This window comes from Plasmodium brasilianum, chromosome 10 (assembly GCF_023973825.1).
Source record: "Plasmodium brasilianum strain Bolivian I chromosome 10, whole genome shotgun sequence".
NCBI lineage: Eukaryota > Apicomplexa > Aconoidasida > Haemosporida > Plasmodiidae > Plasmodium > Plasmodium brasilianum.
In genome coordinates this window covers 1,051,856-1,073,386 of record NC_090123.1, presented here as the reverse complement: position 1 = coordinate 1,073,386, position 21,531 = coordinate 1,051,856, and the positions used below count along the sequence as shown (strand labels likewise).

At 27.6% G+C, this 21,531-nt stretch overlaps 1 protein-coding gene across 1 annotated transcript in view; it reads left to right on the top strand.

Annotated features, from left to right (window-relative positions):
- Positions 1-4,184: 4,184 nt before the first annotated feature.
- Positions 4,185-21,531, top strand: part of MKS88_003279 (uncharacterized protein) — a gene marked incomplete at both ends in the record, with an annotated part of 31,610 nt that continues 14,263 nt past the window's right edge. The window contains 2 exons of the mRNA XM_067216356.1: positions 4,185-15,760; positions 15,941-21,360. Coding sequence (XP_067073011.1) covers positions 4,185-15,760; positions 15,941-21,360 — 16,996 coding nt within the window. The remainder of the gene's footprint in view (positions 15,761-15,940; positions 21,361-21,531) is intronic.

Here is a 21,531-nt window from a genome sequence, read left to right as displayed (position 1 = left end):
CAAAAGGAGAATGCTCATTATTGGACGTACTTTTACGATTCTCCATATTTAACGATTAAAACGAAAATAAACAAATGCAAAAAAAGAAAAAAAAAAAAAAAAAAAGTAAAAGAGGCATAACAACACATTTTATTTTTATGTAAAAACGTAGGCACATTTCGGGAAAATACTCACATGGAGCAAATTATTTCGCAGCCTTTTAAGTAGGGGAGCTAGAAAGAATTTCCTTTTTCTTTTTTTTTGTCATTTTATTATTTTTTAATTATCATATTTTTTGTTATTTTTTTGCCTTTTTTTTGTTGGTGTTTTGTATAATTCATTATCAGATTAGTAATAACTATATACACATTTTTGGTTAAAAAAGAAAAAAAGGAAAAAAAAGCAATATTTATGTTCATGCCAATTTGTTAGTATATATTAAATTTCTCCTGGTTAAAACATTTTTAAATGTGTATATATCAAGACATTTTTACGAACAAATTAAGTTTGACTATTTATTTTAATATGGAAAAGGTTTTTTTTGGTTTCCTAAGTTAAACAAACTTAAAATATTTATTCTTTGTAATTTTATGTATGGTGCACACTTTTTTGTCTTAAGGATTTTTCATTAAATGTAGGTCGTAAAGGAAAAGCAAACATGTATACAAATAATACACACTACTCGCATTTTGTACATATAGCATTAAAAAATAAGTAATGCTATGAAAACAATTTCGGCATATTTCCCATAGTAATGACTACATTTATAACAAAAGAAATTTCTTCATTTTGGTATACGTATTATTCTAGTCTAAGCGATTTTTTTTTTTTTTTCTTTTCTCTTATTTTTTCGGTATTATTTATTTTAAAAAAAAATTTTCCATTTTAAGGGGTACAATTGTGTATACAGCAAAATATTTTTAAGAAATGATATATTTTAATATTTGCTTAGAAAAAAAAGAAATATGATGTTAAAAGGAAAAAAAAATTTTGCTTTCGACGTAGGATTTTTCTCCGTACACTCAAAATATATAACAAAAAAATATGACTTCAACTCATGTTTATACATGTAAATATATAGCTTATATGTAACAATAAAAATAAAAATAAATGCATTAAAAAAAAAAAAAAAGTTTGCTATGTACGTAATTTTCTCTTTTAAAAAAGGCAATCTTTGCAGCGATTTGAAAATAATTCCCTTTTGCCACCATATGATACGACTTACAGGAGTTTATTCGTACATATATATACATACAATATGTGCATGTATATATATACATACAAGTTAAATTACTTAGCACGCTACCTAACTTATTCGCGACAATTATAAGCGCAATTTACGATATGTGAAAAAGCGTAAAAATTGTAAAACAGAATAAAAAAGCTCAGATATTGCAAATTATATATACATGTACGTATATGTGCACATACACGTATATATATACGTATATATAAATATATATTTATATATATTATATATATATATAAAGTGCGCTCACATAGTGCCTTTTTTCTCCTACACAAACTTGGGAGACATAAGTAAATAAATTATAGTAGTAGTATGGTCGTTCCTTAAAGGCGAAATTCAAAGCGATTAAATGCTAATGCAGTTTGAAGGTAAAAAACGGTTCAGTAGTTCTGCTTTAGTTTATGCACGTAAATATACATGAGCATATACATATATATGCTGATGTATACTTTTTTGCTTTATTGCAAACATTCATAATAATCTTCGTTATTGCTTAGAAATTGGAGCATCAACTTGAAAAAAGAAAGAACAAAATATAATAGAAGAAAAAAGAAATTTATTTATGCAAATATTTTGCTTCTTATTTGCTATATTTCTATTATTTTACTGCACGCAGGATAAGCTTCCCATTCTAAAATTATATATACATTTGCTTATACATGTATTTAGTATATATGCATACATGTACATGCAAATGCATTCAACGGAGTAAATTCACTGGTGGAATAACTGGTGTACAAATTCTTGCTTTCTCTTATAATTATCGTTCTTTAAATATTGTTTCAACTCTCTGGTTTTTTAGTCTTTTTTTTTTTTTTTTTTTGCTATTCTGTTTTACTTTTTTTGCCTTTTATACCCTTTTTGTTTTTCTTTAAATATATTATAACTTGTAAAAAAAATTATTTTAATATTATTAAAAAAAAAAAAATTTTTAAATATGATTTCCTTTACCTAACTGGTAACCATAATGTTATTATTATATATATGTATATAAGTACATACAGTATAATTGTATTTTTTAAAAATATAGGAAATGCATAAGTACTATAATTATATATAAGTATTTATATATATATATGTATGTGCGCATATATATATATATTGTAATTGTATGCAACTTACTAAAAAATCATTTATATATATTTTATATTATTATTTTAATATTTAATTTTAAAAAGTAAATATTAAAAAAAAAAAAAAATAGGATTATATAAAATAATAATGTTCTATCTACTTAAGAGATAAGGAGACCTAAATCTTGTTTCAACAAGAGCCTTTATATGAAAAAAAGAGTTCATAACTTTTACTTTTATATTAACTGCATATGTAAATATGTATAAACATATATGTATATATTTATAAAGAAATGAAAAAGCATTTATAATATAAAATAATACTAATAAAAAGTGTTACTACTATATTATACTTGTTTTGTTTCTTTTAAAAGAGATATGCTAAACGATGATATCCGAGTGTTTAAGTGTAACTTCGTATTATCTAACAGTACGTTTATACATTATTATGTATGTATAAGGTATTCTTATATATATGTATATATATGTATATGTTTATATATGTATATGTTTATATATGTATATGTTTATATATGTATATGTTTATATATGTATATGTTTATATATGTATATGTTTATATATGTATATTTTTATATATAGTATTGTACGTATCATTGCTTTAGTAATTGCTTACACGTTGATATCTTTGTAATATATTTTTTTAACTACTATTTTTTAGCTTAATGAAAAGTAAGGTAAATGTAATTTTTGAGTTCTTTCTTGTTTCGTGTATCAGCCTATACATTTATATACTTATATACATAAAAGTGTATGCATATATATATATTAAGTATAAATGTATATAAGCATACAAATGAAACACATATATAAAATGTATATATTATGATCATATATAAGTGTAAGTACTACGTATTTATATAACAGGTACACAATTATTCTATCCCCCAACTGTTCAAAAGGAAAAAAAAAAAATTATTACATAAATAATTTTAATATTAAGATTTTCCCTTTTTTTTTTTAAACTTTGTTTTTCTTAAATAACATGAATGTGATATGAGAAAAAAAAAGAAAAAGAAAAAGAAGGAAAGGAAAAGAAAAAAAACAAGAATAAAAAAAAAATTTACTTGATGTAGATTTTGTGTGAGTTTATTTTGAATTTTTCATGTGATATATACATGTATATATATGTGATTGATTTTTTTCCAACTGTTATTAATTTTAAACAAAGCTTTTTGTGAATATTTACTGTTATGTATATACGTTTGTATATATATATATATATATATATATATATATATATATATATATGTGTATATATTATGTAAATATACATATATGTATGTGTATGTATACATATTTGAGTTCATGCGAAAGTATCTTCATCCTCTATATTTTTTCAACCTTTTTTCCTTGATTTATAGTACAATGCTACTGAACACATATTTTGTTTTTTAACTGATTTCTATTGATTTTTGTTAATTAAGTATTTACACATTTTGTAAATAATTTTTTTTACATTTTTGTTTAAAAGAGTATATTTACATCATATATATAAATATATATATATGTATGCATTATGTGTATATGCGTATGTATATGTGTATGTATATATGTAAGCATATGTGTATATGCGTATGTATATGTGTATGTATATATGTATGCATATGTGTACATAATAGTTTGCACTAAAATGAAGTGCCCTTTTTTTTTTTTTTTTTTTTTTAACTTCTACATTAGATGAAAAATAAAAAAAGGAGGAAAAATAAGATAATAAAATAAAAAAATTTATAAATAAATAAATAAATATATATATATATGCGTATATGTATATTTGTATGTATTTATACATACAAAAAAAAAAAAGAGAGAAAAAAAAAAATACAAATAAAAAGTAGGATAGTAAGTAGTTGAGGGGAGGAAAATGGAATGTAACGTTTTAGAAGAAGACACATGTGATATGAGTGAATCGAATATAATAAATAAAGAAAATGGTACAGAAAAAAATTATTTAGAGGATGAAAAAAATACGTCGTGTTATAATAGTCATTCGTCCGTAAGTGATGATGGTTCCTTAGACGTAGATTGTGATAATACACAAAAATCAAAATATTATACAGCTCGTTCAAGAATTAGGTATACCAATGACAGTAAATATTATAATAGTAATAATAGTAATTATAATTTTCTAGATGGAAATTTTTCCAGTGATGTTTTTTGGAGTGTAAATGTGAATTCTGTAGATACAGGTAACTACAATAGTGCAGCAATAGAAAGGGGAGCACTGTTAAGAATTAACGAAAATGAAAACAATCACTTTGATTTTAATAGTAGTATCATTCATAACAATATTAACAATAGTAGCAACAATAACAGTAACATTAATAGTAACATTAACAGAAATGGTAGTTATAGTTTTAATAATAGAAGGAGTAGAAAGGCACGAACACGTTCACTTAAGAAGGGATGGAAATGCTATGATGACAGTGTAGCACAACAAAGAAAAAGGTATAGAGTACATAGTACGGATTTCAAGAATAAAGATAAAGGTGATGATAGCAGTGATCGTAGAAGTGATCGTGATAGTGATCGCGGAAGTGAAGATAATTATAATTATAGGCATAGTTATAGTCAAAGATATAATCATATGTATAGTCACAGGTATAGTCATAGTTATAGTTATAACTATAATCGTAAATATAGTCCTAATAATAATGATAGTCATAGTGATAACCATAGCGATAAGTATAGTGATAGGCGTAATGATAAACACGATGATATGCATATTGATAGCCATAATGATAAGCACATTGATGATGAAAAAGGACACGATCACAATGATGATTATGTATTAAAACTAGATAACTCGAACATTAGTGCAGATCAACATTTGACAGAAATGAATAATGATTTTAATTCTAATCAAAAAAAAAATGGTGAGAAAAAAATGTTCGAAGGCCCATTTCTGAGTGTGTTAAATAAATTTAAAAGAAGTATAAAAGAAAATGTTATAGGTAAAAAAATATGGAATAATCAAAATTCATTTAATTCTTTAGATGAAGATATATCAAAAAATGGTCAAAATTTACAGACGAATAATTTAGATGTTACTAGTAATGAATTTGAATCGTCATGTAGTCATAAGAAAGATCATGCAGTTATGAATAGTAACGATACGAAAAAGATAGGAGATGTATATGGACAGTTCATAAATGACAAGGCACATTCTATTAATGATAGAAGTAAAAATGGATCATATGAAAAAAGTATATATCCAACAAACGAACTAGCACAGCGTCAAATAGCACTAAGTACAACTCCTTCCAGTATAGCTAACAGTAATGATGGCAGAAATATTAACATGAATAATTGTGCAGCAAAAAAAAAAAATACGGAACATCAGAGTGATCCCATAAACAATCAGAATGAAAGAACAACGCGTTTGAGCAGCCAGAATGAAGAATGGCTAAGTGAAAGCCAGCATTTAATATCAAGTAAGCGAAGGGGGGTTTGCATAAGTAGCGACGTCGAAGGATACGATTATTCCGTAAAGATTAACGCAAGTGCCAATGTTAATAAATATGAACATGACAAATTAGAATTATTCAGAAGAATCGGTAGAAGCAAAAAAGGCAGAAAAAGCAGGAGAAGGTATATCACTGATGAAGAAGAAGATATAATATCATACGCAGCGAATTCCATAGATAAGCAAACAGGTGAGAGTAAAGATGCTGATTTGCTGTTTGAAAATAGGAATAATAATGTAAATGGTAAAAATGAAAACAATTTAGAGCAAGGTGAAAGGAAGTTCATTACAATGGATGAAGATGTAAAAAATGTTCCTTTACATTTTATAAAAAGTAGTGATGAAAAGAATATGCAACTAGATGATATCAATTATGATGTTGATTTTGTCAAATTGAAAAAGGATAAAACAAGAGACAGCTCTTACAGAAATGCATATGATTCTAATATCGTTTCAACCAAAAAGGACAAATATTTTAACGAAGAAGTAGAATACAGTAAAGGGAAAAAAAAATTTGTAAAAAGAGGGCGTGCATATCATCTTGATAAGGAAAATCAAAGTGATGAAGGGAAAAATACGCCGTGTTATGCGAACAAAAGTTTGCATGAACGAGACCAGAATAAGGAGGATAAAAATATCATAAACAGTAGAAATGGTAGTAGCAGCATAATTAGCGGAAGCCTCAGGCATATGTTAGGAGATAATACTACTGTGTTTAGTAGAAATAACAGAAGCTATTCAAATATTCACATGGAAAGCAACCACAGCGTATTTGACCATAACAACTATATGGAAGTGTGCTATAAGGATGAAGTGCATAACAGGTTAAATATTATAAGTGATGAAAATTTACTAAAATTAATATTACATTGTTCAGAAATGAAAAATTCCCAATCCGATGGAATGGAAGATAAAATAATCGAAAATTTTATTAACAGTCATAAAAAATCTTTTAATTTTTATGTACAAAACAGTTTTATAAATGTATGTTCAAAATGCAAAGTGGAAATGGAGTTATCAAGTTTCCCCTTTTTATGTTTTGAATGCTTTATTAAACAGTGGAATGTAAGGGCTGGGACGAAGAAAAAAAGAGAAAATATTTCGGATCAAACATGCGCAACTGGTGAATTTGAAGAGGCCTTTGATGAGTATAAAAAGATCAGTGATGAGTTTAAAAGTGAGAACAGTAATTTTAAGAACACCAAGAATGAGTTTAAAAAAATTAATAAGTTCATTTGCAATTTTTTTAAGGAACTAGATAAGTTGAAGAAGGATTTTCAAATGGATGATGAAGACATATATTTTATGTTTAGTGAAATGCAGAAATGTAATTTATGGGTCCCAGAAAAAAATATATGTAATATTTTTCTGAACATGTTTAGAAATTTTAACAATATGGCAAATAATAATTCGCAGAAAGTAAAATTTTTAAAAAAGTTTTTCAAAGAGAATTGTGAAAAATGTGTGAGCAGTAATTATAAAGAGGTAACAAATGAAAATATTGCGCTTAGTGACTGCCTCGTTCTGCAGGATAGTCATGGCAATAGGAGTAATAGCAACAGCAATAACAACAGCAATGGAAGTACCAGTTGTAGCGGTAGTAACAAAATTGATGAAGTGCAAAATTTTTTTAACTATTTCAAGAAGAGAAAAATGAAAACACGGGATGCGTGTTGTTACCCCATGAGCAGAAAGCAAAAGGATCAAGTTTTGTATATAATTAAATACAATAATGAAAGGTTAAGAAAAAACAAAAATGTAGTTGTAAAGCGTATATATAAATTAAAACATACGTGTAAATTTTTATTGAAAATTAATATATTCTATTACCATCGTTCTTGTGTTTATGGAAATATCATGAAACGTGGTAAATCTCTTTGGAAAAATAAAGTTAAAATTATTTATATGTCAAAAATGGTAACTACGCGAAAATATGGGGATCTAAATGTAGTGAAAAGTCGAGGAAATAAAAGTAATGTCAATAAAAATGATAAGATGTTACATGTTGAGAAAGATAGTATTAAGTTCAGCAGTAGTATGGTGATCGGGGAAGGTCAAAAAAGAAGTACATTAAACGAATACTTTGATAACACATATATCAAAAGAAGAGTGTATTTAACTACAGAGGATGATTCTATAAAATGCGATAAAAGGAATATATTGCTCATTGAAAACTCCATGTATGCACTGGAGGAATACCATGGGGAAAGTAGTAATAGAAGTATCAGTAATCGAAGTAAAAAAAATCAGCGTGACTACAGTGGCCATGGTAGCAGTGATGAACAAAATAAAAGGAACAACTACTTTAAAAAAAACTACCAGGAGAACGCTATGTTGTCATATTATGATAATTGTGTTGAAGGTGAAAATGAAACTGATTTAATAGAATTTGATGATCAAATATATATGGCGGAAAACAGCGACAAGGAAGAGAACATTTCGTTTGTTCATATGGAAGGAAAGGTTTTAAATGATTACATAATAATGGCAAATAATCTAGATAAATTTATAACGGATATAACAGAAGGTATTAGTACCATTAACGAGTATAAGTTTAAGCATTGTGGAACTAAAAGTAAATTAAAAAATGAGTTTTATCTACCAAATATTATAACACAAAAAGTTATACCTCCCTTAATTGTACCCTTAAATAAGAAGTATACCAACTTATTTTATGAATTACGAAATAGTGATTTTATAAATATCGAAAATATTGATTATTATAAATTGTTTATGCTAAAAAAGAACATTTCAAATTTTTACATCGATAGAAGTAATTGTAATAGTAGTAGCTGTATTAGTAGGTGCTTAAGGAATGTAGAAGCAGGAGGGGGGAGCTTACTCGAGTGTTACACGAATAGTAGATATAGCACAAGCAATTGCGGTGGTGGTTGTGTCAGTGGTTGTAATGGTAGTTGTAATGGAAACTATAATGGTAATTGTAGTGTTAATTGTAGTATCAACTGTAGTATCCATTGTAGTAGCAATTGCAATAGCAACTGTAATAGCAGTAGTAATCATAGCTTTAATAACATACACAGTAACAGTTCATTCAATTCTAAGGTAAATCACAAAAAGAACAACGAAATGATTGAATTGTATATACCGAATTTCTGGAGGAGCATAAAAAGTGTAAATGAGATTAAGTCAGTTGTCACAGGGAATTCAGATGATTTTTATTTCAAACTATTAGTTCATCCGAGAGGTAATTCTAATGATGATAATTATTTATCTGTTTATTTAGAAGTAATAAAGCAAGATTTTTACCCAGCTGAATGGATTTTTCCAAATGTTCGATTTCAGTTAACTGTTCATAATTTTAAATCAAAAAAAAATTCAATTTCTTCTTGGGCCTATTGGTCATTTACGAATAATTCTTTATCAAGAGGATGGCAGAAAATGATAAACCATTCAAAAATAAATAAGTCAACAGGTTTTTTAGATGAATCAGGTGGATTGTTAATTAAAGGAAAAGCAGAGAGATCTTTTAAAGAATTATGGTCCAAATGTATTCATCACGTGCCAAAGCATTTATGGAGTTATATGCCCGAAAAATTTTTTGCAAATTTTGAACAAGGTGATCCTTTACTTCAGTTCTTGTTCAAAAAATCGTATTTTAAAAAGTGTATATACTTTCTTGAAAGAAAAGGGGGGCATAACAGTGGTAACAGAGGCATTAATAGAGATAGGAACAAAAACAGAAATAATAATAATAATAGCAGCAATAAGAAGAAGGCAATTGATAAAAATAACGCCATTAGTAGGATAAACCGAGAGTTGCTACGTTACAGCAAGAATTATATGTACAACCGATATGCAATAGATATATATAATTTTTCCCTATTTTGGTCACCTCAATTTGTTAAAAGTTACCTGAACAGTTCAGAAAATTTTGAAAAATGGGGAAATTCATTTTACCAAAATGTGCATAATATTATTACTAGTACAGGTAGATCATGTAACATAAGAAGTGGAAACTATGGAAATATGATGGACAGTAGTTGCAAACATAATAACAAAAATGCACTTCAAAAATTAAACAAGAAACATATGAACTTAATGTCCGGTATCGATGCTGCATACAAGAATATGCATGTATATGATGAATTGATTAGGAAAAATAATCTGAACGAATTAAAAATGATTACAACAGAGGAAAGGGAAAAAGGAGGTGAGGTCAAAAATGATAACATATTTGTGGACAACAGAAGACATATTTTATCCTTAACAAATTATATTGTTCCTGTTGTTGAGTCTTACAATGATAATGATAATTTATCCATTTTAGTGAATTGTTTATATAATATAGAGTTATTTAAAATTATTGTTTTGAGATATAATGCAAATTTGTATAATCGAATTTTATCGAAATATATTAAAAAGAGAAAACAAGAAAAAAAATATAAATTGAAGTATGTTATAAATAAATACAGCTTAAAAAACGGTCATACCAAAAATGATATATTACTGAAAATAAAAGAATATGACAAAAATAAAAGCAAAAGTGATGATAATAGTAATAACAGTATTAATTCCAATATGTATAACATTAATAATAATGTTAATAGTAATACTAATCAGTACTGTTACTATTATGATCAGTCATCTTTGAAGAAAAAAATTCTGAGCAAGCTAGAAATTATTAACGACAAAGTGCATTATTTGAATTGTTACGTGGAAGATAAAATTAACAACTTGAATAATGTCATACATCATAATAGTAACAAATTTTTTAGCACATTTGACATTGAAAATATTCGTACAATTGTGAATGTTATCAGTAAGCAGGAGGAAGGGGAAAAGACAAACTATACCATTATTAACATGAACAGGTATATAAATTATATTAACAATAAAATCAACAACATGAATAGTAATATAATTAATAGAAGGAATAACAAATTTAATATAAATTACCTGTGTAATTTGAATATAATTAAAGCAAACATAAATAGCATAAATAACAACATAGACGAGGTTAATCGCAGCATAAATAGCATGCCATGTATCGGCATAGTAACGAAGCTGCGCAAAAATGATAACAACGTACAAGAAAATGATAATGTTAGCGTTAACGGTAACAATAACAGCAGCAATGATGTTATTAGTTCAGAAATTATAAATAGTATTGTAGACCCTTTTTCTAAGGAAAAGTTCAATGCAACAGACTTAAATAAAAGTTATACGAGCAACGTATCCGATGACAATAGTAATAAAAATGAACAGTATTGTATTAAGGACTATTTAGAATTTCTGCGCAAAGATTTTGTGGATGATCCAAATGAGTTAAAAAATATGTCTTACCGATATGCGAGTGATGTGAAATCTTTTAATATGTTTGAATATTTTAGAAAAAATAGTAAAAATGTTATTATAGCTTTGCAAAGGATTTTTGTGTGCATGCAGTTGTACTCTTTAATTCTTTGTGCTAAGAAGGGCAAGGAACATTTTGAAAAAAATAACGTGCATAATTTAAGTCAAATGTTTTATAAGGAAGAAGGCAATTCGGACATATGTAGTAGTAGTAATAGCAGCCGCAGCAGTGCTAGCGGTTGTAGTAGTTGCTGTAATGGTACTAGTGGTGATGTTAGTGGTAGTACTAGACAAAGTGCAGAAGATACCCTATTGAAGAAGATGCACAATGTGCGTGGAAAAAGTAAAAAAGATGTTAATGAAAATAATTATGCATGTTTTGATGAAAGCTCTTACTCCTCCGCAGTTTCAAATGCAGTGTATATTACGACGACGAATCGAGATGAGAAAGAAGATGATATAATTGATAAGAACAATAGTAGTAGTAATAGCAGTTACAAGAAAGAGGACGCCCTTTCGAATAAAAGGAAGGATGGTGCAGAGACAAAAATAGACGTAGATGAGCCAGATAGTAAGACAAAAAGAGAAAAAAATGATAAAAATATGGACAACAAAGGAAAAAATTTTTACAGAGGAGAAAAGGAGAATTTACTTGAAAATGAGGAAAATTGTTTGAATCGGAAGCATAATGGTAAGGAATTGAATAAAGACGATGTAAATTATTTTAATAATTTAGAATTGTATAAAAAAAATTGTTTATATTATTATAAAAATGCCCTTTTTTATAATACTGTTTACTCGGGTGATGAATACAACATGACTTTAACAGGAGATGACTGTGTGAAAAGGAGAATGATAAATAATAGTAAACGGAGCACATGTTCACTTTTGAATATATATAATAAGAATGATAATTATTTGCATTTATTCAAGCCACTAATTCCTAGCATAAAGATTTTGTTGTTCAGCTTAAACAAAATTTTATTTAATCAGTATAGATGTAATGAACCAATTACCAGAATACACGAGCAATTGTTTAAGCGAATTGTCTGCGATATTGCAAAGGATAAAGTGAAGTTAAATAGAAAGATTAAGAGATTGAAAAGGACGTACAATGATGCTAATGGAAAGAATGGTAACGGAAGTAGTGGCAGTAATAATAATAGTAATAGTAATAGAAACAATAACAGTAGTAGTAAGAGAGAAAAAAAAATCAATGACTTAATGAAGGATTTAAGGGATTTAAGAATGTTTGAGAAGATATGCTACGAGTTATTTAATCTAAAAAGCAAAACCGAAAGTGAAAATGAAAGTACCGACAATGGAGTGGATGTAAGCGACTACACCGATATATCTAATATGAACAGCGAGGATGAGAATTGCTGCAAAGTTCAGAAAAATTCAGCGAAGCAGGAAAATAATTCAAAAATGGGAAGAGCAGAGATTAGTAATAACAACAGTAATCACAAAAGTAGTGGAAACAACATCGATGTGGACGATGATGAACACGTAACTTTGATTGTCCCCCAGAAAAAAAAGGAAAATGTGAAGGATGATCAGGAAGCATATAGTAACAAAGAGGACAAATATATCAATATCTTATCTCATCAGAAAAAAGTGGCGAGTACAGAAAATGTAGTATCAAAGAACGGCAAGAAAAAAAAACAGATGAGTAAAGACTATGAAAATGCAAGGAAACAGATTGAAGTGAATAAAAAAGAGGATAATACCGAGTCGTGCGAATTTAGCAATGGTACGGACATTTTGGATAACAATGATAACGACAACAATTACAAAAATGACAATAACGGCAAGAAGCTAAGTATCCAAAAGAACGTGAGCAACGTGAACCCGAATGACAATTACTATAATTATAGCTGCAATGATGATGATTATTACAATAACAATCGAAGCAGAGACTCAGATAACTGTGATAGCAGGTCGTGCAAAAAGCGCAATATAAGTTCATTAATTTATAACGTTATAAATAAGAAGAAAGTAAATTTTTTCAAAAATTATATTGTTTGTGATAAGGACATATATAAAACCATAGAAAAGTCGTCTTTTACGGAAATACCTTATGTTTTATTTCTTTATATGAATTGTTTCAAGAATTTGAGAAGAGGAGAATTAATTGATATTCCACTGTGCCTTGACATATATGAGGATAGGGGGGAGGAAGAAGAAGTCGAAAGTAATAACAGAGATGATAAGAATAATTTATATTTTGGAATAAAAAAAAATGGAAATAGTAATAGCAATGGTAGCAGCAGTGGTAGTGGCAATGGCAACTGTAACAGTAACGACAACAGCAATGGTAGTATTAATGGTAGTATTAATGGTAATATCAGTAGCAACAGTAGCAATAGCAGCAGTAATAATAAAAGTCAGGAGTCTTCGAATGAAGATATAATCACTTATCACTTATATGCCCTTATCATATCGGAAAGTAAAGATGCGAATAATTTAACCATACCTACATGTAATAAGCTAAGTGATCTAGAATTTAATGTTGCTAATGATATGAATTGTAATTCATCATACTCCTATTTAATTATAAGGCCATATATTAAAGGATCGTGGTACAAAATTTATAAAAATAGAATAACGAAACTCATACAAACATGTGAGTTTAATGAATGGAAATGCCATAAAGACTTTTATTGTACTAGCTGTATTTATGTAAGTGATAATTATTATGATATGCATAATGAATTTTTTTTAAAACAGTACAATATTAAAGATGTTAATTTCCCATTATATATACATACGTTAAGGGAATTTGAGATAGAGGAAACTGATATTTTTGAAGTTAATAAAAATTTTAAAAATGATTTATATTCCATTCTTACTGATAAGAGTGAAGACAAAACAGACGATGATTTAATTTATGAGTTAAGGATACCATTAGTAAAACAGGCCGAGCAGTTTAATTCTAACACGAGTACAACAATTGACAAGAAGAACAATGGGAATTTAGAGGACGGCACCAGTAATGTGTACAATGAGATTATGAATAGTCAGGAGGCCCGTGATGATGGTGAGTGTGAATTCAAGGGAAGGGTTGTTCATGGAAGGAGCAAGAGTAGCACTGTTCGTAATACAAGTTATATAAGTAATTTGTGTAACAGCAGTAGTGGTAGCAGTAGCAGCAGTAGTAGTAGTAACAGTCGCAGAAGATGTCGCAGTGGTGGTAATAATAGAGCGGAGGAGGAGAAAAAGAAGAAGACACACGGGAGAAAGGAACAAGTTAAAGTAAGTGTAGAGAATTATTGCTCAAAGAATGTGTGTAATGATTTATGTATAAATAATAAGAATACTGAAATGATGAACGTGAAAAAGGAAAAAATGAGTGAGAACAATATATCCATGTGTAGAATGAATAATTACTACCCTTTTATAAATAATGAGAATGATTTAATTTTGAACAGTTTGAATGTACATCACAGAATAATGATAAATATTAAAGAAGAGTTATTTGAAGATGCCATTAATATTAAAAACAATCAAAATGTATCTTATAATTGTACAAAGGATCCAAGGGTTCAAATGTGTATTGTTCTTAATAAGAACTGTAGTAAATTAAAACAAAATAAACATTTTTATGATTTGAGAAATATAATAAAAACATATGAAAAGTTTGATGACACTCACAATTTAAGTCGATTTAAAAATAATGGATTAGATGATAGGAGCGTAACAGATAACATTACTAGAGGTTTTATTTTATCAGAAGGTATTACCCAAATGACGTTTAGTCAATTTTACAGGAGTGATCTAGGGGAAAAGGAAAACTCGCATAATATAAGTAGCACAGAGATTGGAAGTAGCCATGATAATAGTGGACATAGTGAAAAGGAAGTAAAGGAAAAAAAAAAAAAAAAAAAAAAGGGGCTAATGATGGATGATGATAACATCCCAAATGTACAGGAAAAGAAAGATATAAATTATGTACTTCCAGGATTCGAAAATATGGATGTATGTATAGAGCAAGGGGTTGGAAGCGAAATAAGAACAACTCGAATGAATGTTCTGAATGATATACAAAAGTCGAAAAATAAATGTCATATGAAAAAAGAATATCGAAATGTTAATTTTGTAAATTATCATATAAGTAATGGTATAATAAATACGAACGATTTAAATTATATAAAGTATGTAATGCATTTACAGAAATATTTAAGGAATATTCAAATAAACAATAATAAAGATTGTTGGAGTGATAAGAATTCCAAGTTTCGTTTTAATAGTCCTTTTAATGTTGAACTGAATACAATTTTTTATAATTTTTTTAGAGAAAAAATAAATATTAACAATGTGAAGAAAAATTATTGTGATAATGATGATAAATTGGAATTACATAGTTATTATTTAAAGACTTGTGTAAATATATTTAAAACTTTTTTTCATGAATATTTTTATATAAATTTTACAAACAATTCAGAATTAAAGAAAAAAAAAAAAAATGCATACAAGAATTTTTGTATTGCTTTGTCTGATATATTTTATAATAATTTAAGTTTTAACACAAATGATGATGATATTGAGGATGACGAAAATGAAAATGAGAATTTTGAACATATACAAGGGGGTATAGCTGTGTATGAATTTTATGAAAACAGATTTAAAAAATTAAAAATTATTTTAAAGAAAATTTTTATGTATTTAAATATTATCTTTAGAATAATTAAATATATAAAATTAAAAAAATTGTTATTTAATGAAAACTTTGATTTGCATACTTGTAAAATGCATGATGCATTTTTTTTCAATTATTTATATTTTTTTTATAATAAATATTCGAAGAATTGTCAAAATAAATATATCAAAAAATTATGCAGGAGATTTTCCATAAATAAAAGAGAAATTATTACGTTCCTCAAGAGGAATATTAACACTGCCAAAGATGAAGATTTTTATTTTTTGGAGTTTTATGAAAAGTTGTTCATGAGTAATCACGGGCACAAATCGTTTAACACGGACGAGCATGTTAGCAGTAGTAATGAGAACACAAATGGTAGTAGTGTTAGTGTAAGTAGCAGTTGCATAAATGATAACTGTTTAGGTAGTAACTGCATTAGTTGTAAAAATAATGATAGTGCTATTCGGGGGGAGGGTGAGAAAAAAAAGCAAAATGAAGAGGTAAATTTGAATAAATTGAACAAAATAGAAAAGCTGTTCACTTATTGTAAATGTATACGTGATGAGGAAAAAACTGATATGTTTTTTGAAACATCAAATCACAAGGTGGATTGCGTTTTTCGATATTTCTCATCTAGTTTGCACGAAGACATTTTTTTTTTGAATCATAAAAATAATGATTTTAAAAAAAAGATGAATTATGCAAAAAATCAAAATTGGGGAAAGGAAAAAAAAAAAATATTTTTAAATAGTAAAAGAAGCAGTAACGGTGATAGTAACAGTAATAATAACAATAATAATAGCAGTAACAATATGAACAGTAACTATAACTGTAACAGTGGTAATAACGCGAATTTGTGTATGAAAAAAATTATAAATTCGGAAGAGGAAAAAACTCCTAAGCAAATGGAATTGTTTCTTTTAAATTTATTGAACAGAAAAAAAAAAACATGCATTTTATGTTATTGTGTGCGAAGGTATTATTTGAGATTTTTAAAAAAGTTACAAAAAAATTTAAATTTTGACATTTTAGAGATACAAATAAATTTTATATTTGATAATAATTATTCTGAAATTATAAAAATTTATAACAGAAAAAAAAATAACAACAATTTAGACAACAGTAGTAGTTGTAATTGTTCAAGTATTTTTAATTATATACATATTGATTTTATTGAAGCATGCATAATTTATTTATTGCAAACAATGTGGAAATATTATGTATGTGATATTTTAACCATCCCAAATGAGCTAGAACAATTTTATGATAGTTTATCAAAAAAACATAAAAGAAAAAAATATAAAAATTCAAAGGATGAAAAAAATTGGAATTTTATTAAATTTTTGAAGGAGGAAAAAACAAATAACTTAATAAATAAATATTTGTCTAATAATGAAGATAATGATATATTATCAACAAATGAGGACAGTAATAATGACGATAAAATTGTGCATAACAATTTGTTACTTTCTAATTTTCAATTTATCGATATTAACGCCATAAAAAAGAGCATTGCCTCCGCAGGTATCCCTGGAAGCACCAGCGTTATGGCGAAGCACGCAAAACAGGAGGGTACCAATAATGGCAATAGTAATGGAGGTAATAACAACATTAGCAGTAATGCAAATGGTATTGGTAGCAGCCATAACAGTAGTAAGAGCAACATCAATAGTAATAACAATGCCAGTGGAGTAAGTAATAACATTATTACCTCCAGAAGTGGTGGTAGCAGCAAACCCAATGACAGTAACAAAAACTCCAAAGGCGCAAATAAGAACACCGTTGATTATGTGAATGTTGAACAAAGCAGGGTGCAGAATAGTGAAAAGAATAACACGCCAGATATCTCCATTGACTTGAGTATATTAAAAGAAGAGGAGTTACATGAATGTGTTAAGAAACACCAGAGTACACATAATTTGCTGAAAATTTTACAAAGTAAATTACAAAACAAAGAATTAACAATTTTGTTGCAGCAGTTTCACTTTCGAGGTATTAAGGGTAGAACAGTGGCAAGTGGTGCCAAAGAAAAGGATGTTTTAGTAGCAAAAGACTCACAGGAGTTAAGTAAAAATAGCAGCAATAATAAGAGCATCAGTAATGGTGGTGGTAATAGCTTGGGACCGCTTCGTGCTGAGGGAAGCAACGGTAAAAAGGCAGTAGGAGAAAGAAAAGCGAAAAAAAAGGATGACAGTTCATCGGCAGAAGTTATGACGAATGATGATGGAAGTGGGTGCGTAAAAAATTTTACTATGAAGGAGAAATTGAAAAAAGAGAATAACAACATTTCAGTAATGTTTGAAAATAATTTTGAAAATTTCTTTAGTGGAAGCAATAATATGGACGAGAATTTTATATCGAATTTTTATGTAAATTTAAAATTACTAAAAGATAAATTAGATAACAATATTATAACAGATAAGAAGAATAATAATGGAAAGGATTCCGATATTATGCAAGAAAATTCTTTTACAAAAGCCATACATAAAGTTAGTGAAACGATGAGAAAATATAATATCAATAACATTAACGAGATTAAGAGTGTGTTAATAAAAAATGGATATGATATACGTAAATGTTATAACGGAATAGATTTAATATTTTTGTTTTTATCAAAAATTAAAGGAGTAAATGTTAGTTTATTAAATGGTAATAATTTTATGAATAACAAGAATGTATATGAAATAGTTATGCATAATTTTAAAAAATTAAATTTTAGTAATGTAGAAAGGGAATATTATTGTTTAGAATATATTTTAGGAGCATATGAATATATTGATGAAACGTATATATATAAAAGATATAGATCTTTTTTCCATTTTATGGATGTACTTTTTACTATTCACAATATAGTAGTTGATGACGCAGATATAACTCAGGATATATTTACCCCTTTTTTCGATGTGTTAAATAATATATTTTGTTATGGTATAGGTATCGTAGATAATTTTAGTGAACATAGCAGAGAAATAATAAAAATTAATAGCTTTGAATATTTTATAGATAATTTACATAAAAGCATAGGTTCTCTATTAATAATTGATAGAAATTTTGAATGTAAAAGAGATTTATTTTCATTTATACAATACAACTCCTTTTTTTGGTATATCTTATATAAACAGTATAACATGTTTTTAACCTATTATGATACGAAAAATCATTGCCATATTTTCAACGCCTTCCTTTTTCATTTTTTTAATTATGTTTTTGATTTTCCAATGGATAACTTTTTCAACCTAGATAATAAAATATCACCACATAGCCAATTACTTGTAGATCAGCTATTTGCCAAATTTAGTTTTTTAAAAGAAGAGGAGAAATGTTTATTTAGAATTATTTTACGTTTTCTTTTACAAGAAGAGAATCATTTTTATAGTTACTACTATAGCTCTGAGTTGTCCCTTTTTATCTTCAATGCTATTATATCGCTGAATAACTTTTGCCACAACATGAACGAATCTAACCTTTTTTCCAGTAATTACACGAAGTTAAATAAGTGTGCTAATTTTTCAAAGCGGGGAGTTATTGACAAGGTGGAAAATAGACAGTTGGTGGGAGGCGCCGAAGAGGAAGACGAAAAGGTAAAGAAGAAGGATACTCGCTATAAGACTGACAAGCTTGATAGGCATTTCTATAATTTCATTTTGAGCAAGGACAACTTGGTTCCCCTTGTGAAAAGGAAGAAGAAGGATCTCCAAAAAATTAGAGCACTTCTTAATTTTCGAATGACGAATAAATCCATTTATTTTAACAACTCGATAAATATACTAAATTTTATCACGAAAGATTATAAAAAATATAAATTTGTAAATCATAGTAATTCTATTATGAACAATAATATGTTTTACTTGGCATATAACTACCCGGTTATTAACATAAACCCCCAATACAATGATCTTTTAACTATATACCTAAGGAGTGTATATAGAAAAAACGAGAATTTTAGAAATTTGAATAACTTGTTCTACATATATAGTAACTTCTTTTACAATTTCCATAATTTATTTTTATTTCTGAACAAGAGAAATTATTTATTTCATGCCTTTTTCAAGCTTAGATTCAAGAGTAACAAGTGTAATCAGATGCAAAATTTTTTTTACAACTTTGGAAAGGAAGAAAACATGATCGGTACGGAGTTAGAGGAGGTGGGTAGTGGTGGTAAGGACAATATGGAACAGCGAGTTGTGGAAGAAGATGGACTTATACCGAGGGATTGCCAAATGATGCATGAAGAAAGGACGGTAAATAAACAACTGGTCGAAGCGCGACTTATGCCACTGAACGGAGAAGGCATGCTTGCAGAAGGAACAACAAACAAACTATTACTCGAAGTAGGAAACTACGACAGCGCAATACACAACTGCTTGAGTGAAATATTTTATTTATATGATGGTATTATTTATGATGTCAATGAAAGTGTAAATATAGATTACTACTTCAAGGGGGACAAGGCATATTTAAATTTTGTAAAGGATAAAAATATGAATTATTATGAAGAGAAGCAAAATATGTTGTATGAAATAAATGCCAAGGAGAGGGATAGAAATAATGATGATATAGAAAAACGAATTGACAAGTTTTTACGAAAAGAGGTAGTAGCACTTGCAGTTAATAATAATAATAATAGTATTAATAATAAAGGAAATGATAATAATAATACAAACAGTAGTCGTCTACTAATGAATGAAAAGGATAACTTAAATGTTAATAAAAATAAAAATAGTAACAAAAGAAAGAAAAATGAAAAAAATGAAAATTATTTACATGAACCTGAATTAGAAAAAGATATAATGAATATTAATTTTACAAAAAGAGAGTTACTTGGTAAAAATTTACCTTCCTTTTTTTATTTTCGTTCATTAATATATAATAGTAAAAATGTAGTTAATCATCATAAGGCTGACGTTGTGCAAAATAGTTGTGTATCCTCTAGTGTAGCCAAGAAATATTTTTATATTTCATTATTATTTAATATAGACTTTTACAATGTAAGAGGTATGCATATAGAAAATAAAGTAGTATCAGAACGAACTTTGCTTATAAATAAAATATTAAAAGATAACAAAGGAAGACTGCTTAATGTAAAGGTTTTTCACATTTATAATATTTTTTCCAAAATAATCGAATTGTATTACGAGGGGAAAAATTGGAGTGGTGCAAGTAGTGCGAATAGCGGCAATAACATACACATCTCTAATAGTAGCAGCAGCAGCAACTATGTTAATAGCACGAATAACATGCATGTTAATAATAATAGTAATAACTTTAAGAAAGAGGAAACACTTATGAACGGCTTAGACTACAAAACGGACGAAGAATTTTATTACAAGGCGAAAATGAATCCTTTGCATTTCTTTTTGTTGTATGCAATTAAGAAGGATTATGATAAAAAGAATAAAAATAAATTAGTTTTTATGAACGTTAACTCAGATGTAGAGGCATATATTGAAGATAAAAAAGATGCATTATACAATTTTGATCTAAATATTTTACTTATTCCTATCTCGTCGCATATTGTGTTAAGCAAGTACAACGGTAATATAAACCTGTTTAACGACAACGACTATCCGCTGATAACGTTTAAGTATATAACCCCCACGCACGAGCTCATATGTATAGGTAATGCTGTGTGTGTCAGTACATGTGTTTATGTGTATATATATATATATATATATATATGTATGTATGTATGGATGCGTGTGTATGTGTGTGTTTGGTCGTGTGTACGCATATTTTGTGTGTGCTTTTGCGTGCCCCCCCCTTTTGAATATTTCTACGCGCAGTTGTATT